General features: G+C 67.0%; 1 protein-coding gene across 1 annotated transcript; it reads left to right on the plus strand.

Moving 5' to 3' along the window:
- Window positions 1-382: 382 nt before the first annotated feature.
- On the plus strand, window positions 383-4115 carry LOC129392572 (uncharacterized). The gene is made up of 2 exons (XM_055088753.1): window positions 383-817; window positions 1288-4115. Exon 2 carries the CDS (start codon window positions 2317-2319, stop codon window positions 3244-3246), a length of 930 nt encoding a protein of 309 aa, XP_054944728.1. The 5' UTR covers window positions 383-817; window positions 1288-2316; the 3' UTR covers window positions 3247-4115.
- The last annotated feature ends 38 nt before the right edge of the window (window positions 4116-4153 follow it).

Below are 4153 nucleotides of genomic sequence, written 5' to 3' on the forward strand. Positions count from 1 at the left end.
GCTGTGTTGTGAAACATGAAACTGGCGGGCGGCACTCAGCCGGTGGGGTGTGGGTGCATCCGCACGCCTGTGCGTTCGTGTGCGCACCCTTGACCTGAGTCCCAGTCACCCCTGCTGGGTGAAACCGACTCCAGGCCGTCTGCTGGCCCACAGCGACTCCTGCAGTCCTGCCCCGGGGCTCGGGCACTGCTGGGTCAGCCGTTTGGGGCTGGCTTTGCAAAAGAGCCGGTGGGCAGACGGACAGGTGCCCAGTGGTCTCTGACGGCTCCCCCTCCTCCGCTCCCCCTCCCAGGCTGGCGTCCAGGGCAGACTGTGAAGGCCTGCGGGCATGGTGGCAGGCAGGGGCCGACCTGAGGCAGCCGGGCTACGATGGGTGCAGCGCCCTGCATGTGGTGAGTGCCACCAGTGCCCTCTGGGGCCACCTCCTCCAGGAAGGCCTCCCCGACAGCTCTATTGGCTCCCCCTTCCCAAATGCCCAACTCCTGCTCTCCGGGTGATGCACTTCATATGCGGGAACCACAGGGGTGGGAGGGCTGTCCCTTTTCCTGTCCCAGGTTCCCTCCCAGGGCCCAGACCTGTGGGGATAAGGGCAACGGAGGAGTCGTGGGGTCCTTGGTGCATGGGTGGGAGGGCAGCCTGGTGGGCCGCTGGGGGTGGGAGGCGGGGTTCAGGGCCAGGTTGCTGCTCCAAGTCCCTGAGGCAGCCCCTCCCGCGTTCGCCCTTACCCACCCTGCAGGCAGAGGCAGCTGGGAACCTGGAAGTGGCGGCCCTTCTGCAGAGCCTTCAGGGTGGGCCTGGTGACCAGGCCCTGGGCCCAGTAAGTCCCCCACCCCGCGTGGGGTTGGACCTGGTGGGGACTGTGTCCTGGGGACAGAGCCGCTCTAAGTCAGTGGGGCCTGCAGAGCCCCTCCTGTGGGTGGGGTGCACCCTCTGTGGGGAGCTGCAAACTGCCTGGAGGGAGGGCCAACCCCTGACCCCCTGCCTCCGTCCCGTCAGGCCGCCCCATAGTGCACCCTGCCGCGGCACTGGAGGCCCCAGCCATGGCCAAGAAGCTCCCCGAGCCCGGAGGGGGCCTGCCCGCCCTGCCCCGCCCCACCAGGACCAGCACCCACTGGGCTGGGTGGGCCAGGTTCCAGCTGACTCCCCACCCCCCACCCCATCAGCTGGCCTTCCGGAAGACTCTCCAGGCTGGTTGGGTTTGCTCAGGTCCTTGGGTCCCTCCCCTGTGAAAGGCTGCTTCCCACTGACAGGTGCCCGGGCTTGTCTGTCTGCTCTGCCCCCATACAGTATCCGGGCCTCCACTCCTCCTCGTCAGGAAGTGCTGCCTGGTGTCTAACCTGAAGCTGTCCTGCTGCAGCGTAAGCCATTCCTTCCTGTTGAGACCTGCTGGAAGAATGGTAGCAGACCCACCCCTGCGGCTCTGACTGTGCTGTGCGCCCCCCTTCCCCTGCCCCCCTCCTCGCTGCTGGAGCTGCTTCCCATTCTGTTTCCAGAACCCAGCCTAAAGGTCTTTGTTGGGTAGAGTGGCAATAAAATCTCTCCGAGGGCCATTCCCTCCCTAGATCCCCAAAGCCCGGCTCCAGTGGGTCTGTCTGGGTCCCAGGACCGTGGGTATGTGTGTGGGGTGTCAGGCCCCAGGCTGCGGGTCAAAGGGCGGTGTTTTCAGCCCCCTGGGGGTGAGGGATGCTCCGCCAATCCTTCCCAAGGCACCGGGAGTGAGTGTGAGTGTGGGCCCCCTGGGCGGGGTGGGCAGGCTGTTCCCCCCCCCCCACTTTCCCACCTCCCTGCCTGCTGCTTAGGCTGTTCCCTCCGCAGACAACCTCTGCCCCATGTCCTCTCCTCCCAGTCCTCCTCTTGAAGCTTGGAGTCACCTCCTCCAGGCAGCCCCCACCCACATCTGCTTCTGCTTAACTCTCCTCCCTCGTGGAGACCGTCTCTCTAGTCCTCCTGGTCCCCCCTCGTCCGGTCTTCACAGGGCCTCTGCAGTGTGCTGGCCTCTTGGCCCCGTTCATTGCAGCCCCTGATCTGCTGGTAGCGCCGGACCTGCTACCTCTTATGAGCCAGGCCCATCCTGGGAGCCTGGGTGGATGGGAGCGCCCTGCTGGGCGCAGGTGTGGGATGGGCAGGGCAGGCCCAGGCCTGGTGGGTGTGGCCCTCTGAGGCCAGTGTCAGTGCCTTACCAGAGGCCCCGTTGGGGCTGAAATCAGGCGTTTGGACCCATGGCCTGAACCGGAAGCACCAGAAGCAGTCCACAGGGCATGCCCTTGGGCCTGGGCTGGCCTGAGGCCTCCCGCCCCGCCCCCCGCCCTGCAGGGCATGAGCCTCCCCGCTCCAGGTCCCCCACCACCTTGGCCCCTCTCTAACTGCCCCCATAAGGACTGCCTTCAGTCTGTCCGTCTGGCCCCTGAGCTGGGGGCTCAGGAAGCCGCTGGGCCCAGCCTGAGGGCAAGGGTGACCCCAAAGAGCTCTCCCTTGCACTCACCATGCAGCCTCTCCCAGAGGCGCTGGGCCGGGGGCGGCTCCACCCGCACCCCCGGGCTTCTCAGCCCGGTTCCCAGGCCCGGGCTGGCAGCCTTCCAGATTTTACCCAGACACGGGTGTGCCTGGGCCTTGCACAAACAGGTGACACCACATGAGCGTGGTGGGGCCCCATACCCGGACGACAGCCCAGTGAGCGGGGGCCTGGGGGGAAGAGGGGCCCTGGGGCTCCAGAGCCGGGAGCCCCTGCAGTTGCTGGTGGGTTGGGACCCTCAGAAGGCCAGGGGACGGCAGGACCGTCGGACAATACCTGGACAACTGGAGAAAACCTTCCGCATCCCACGGCCAGTACCCACCCCCCCCCCCCCCGTCCTCTGTGGCGCCGGCACACAGCAGCTCACCAGACACAGCCACCCCCTTTGGCTCTGCTTCCGAGGGACGGGGGACAGGATGGGGCAGAGCCTGTGCTCACGGCCACGCCACACTCAGCGCGTCTCCCAGGCCCTGCGGAGCCCAGATTGTGAGAGCTGCGGTGCCTCAAGTTACCCCGCATGGGCCCTCCCTCCCAGAAAGCCTGCCAGTGGAGAAGTGCCCACTGGAGCCCGGTGTCCCAGGGGGAGAGCACTCGCTGCACTGGCTTTTCCCCAAGTGGGTCATCGAGGGCAGGGGAGAGGCTTCTGCCAGCGGGGCAGATGCGGGGAGCTCCCCTCCAGGCCCCCTGTTCTCAGGCCCCTCCACACACTTGGGGGATGCAGAGCCCTACAGTGAGCGGATCCTGGACTGGGCAGGTGTCCCAGAAAGCTCTGGAAAGTCTCAGGCATCTGTCTGGAAAGTTCCCCAGGGCCATTCCTCAGAGAATGGCCAAGTCGCAGCAGGGGAGTAAAGGGCCGCCCTCCTCGCCCCGAGCGCCGCGCGACGGGGGGTAGCCCCGCGGATGACAAAGTTGAAGGGTCACCTGCCGGGCGCTGGCTTCCATCCCGCGCCGCCCCCGAATGGGCACCAGCCCATCTTCCTTCCCGCTTGACAGCTGAAGACACTAAGGCCCGGGCCTGTGCTGGGGGTCCCAGGCAGGCACGTGGCAGAGCTGGGCTACCAGCCCGCCTGGCACTGCACCGGCCCCCTCACCGCTTGAAGGTGGTGCCACCGGGAGAGGTGGCACCTGCCGGGCTGGTGGGAGACGCGGGAGTGAGGCGAGGCTCGGCGAGGGCAGGGTACGCGTGCAAGGCGCCCGGAGCCCCTCGGGGTCTCGGAGAGGCCGGAGCTGTGTGGCTCGCACCCGGTGATTTCACTTGGGGTGGCGCTCCGGCTCCCAAGGGCCCATCTCCTGTCGCTGGGATCCCAGGGTTATCGCTGGGAAACATCTCTCATTTAGGCCGTTATCCAGGTTTACCCAGTGTCTTCCGTCCTAAGATCAGATTTCTCAGTCAGGGCCGCCCTCACCCCAGCTACGGGTCACACCTCAATACCTCCTGCTGCGAGGGGGGGCCCCAGGCGCTGGTACTGGTCACCTCTTCCTCTCCACTCTTACCAGTCCCCCGTGGCGCCAGCGACAGTGGCAGCGTGGAGGGAGGGGTCTGCCCCGACTGGGCTGCACCGGGGCCGAGAACAGGGGACAGGAGAGGTGGGGTCTTTCCGTCCACGCGGTGACCGGGGGGGGGGGGGGGCAGGGGCTCCC

The sequence above is a fragment of the Physeter macrocephalus genome, chromosome 11, assembly GCF_002837175.3.
Source record: "Physeter macrocephalus isolate SW-GA chromosome 11, ASM283717v5, whole genome shotgun sequence".
Lineage (NCBI taxonomy): Eukaryota > Metazoa > Chordata > Mammalia > Artiodactyla > Physeteridae > Physeter > Physeter macrocephalus.

Bases quoted from the DNA above. Each gene is read 5' to 3' on its own strand.
- LOC129392572 (XM_055088753.1), top strand. From the start codon at position 2,317: ATGAGCCTCCCCGCTCCAGGTCCCCCACCACCTTGGCCCCTCTCTAAC.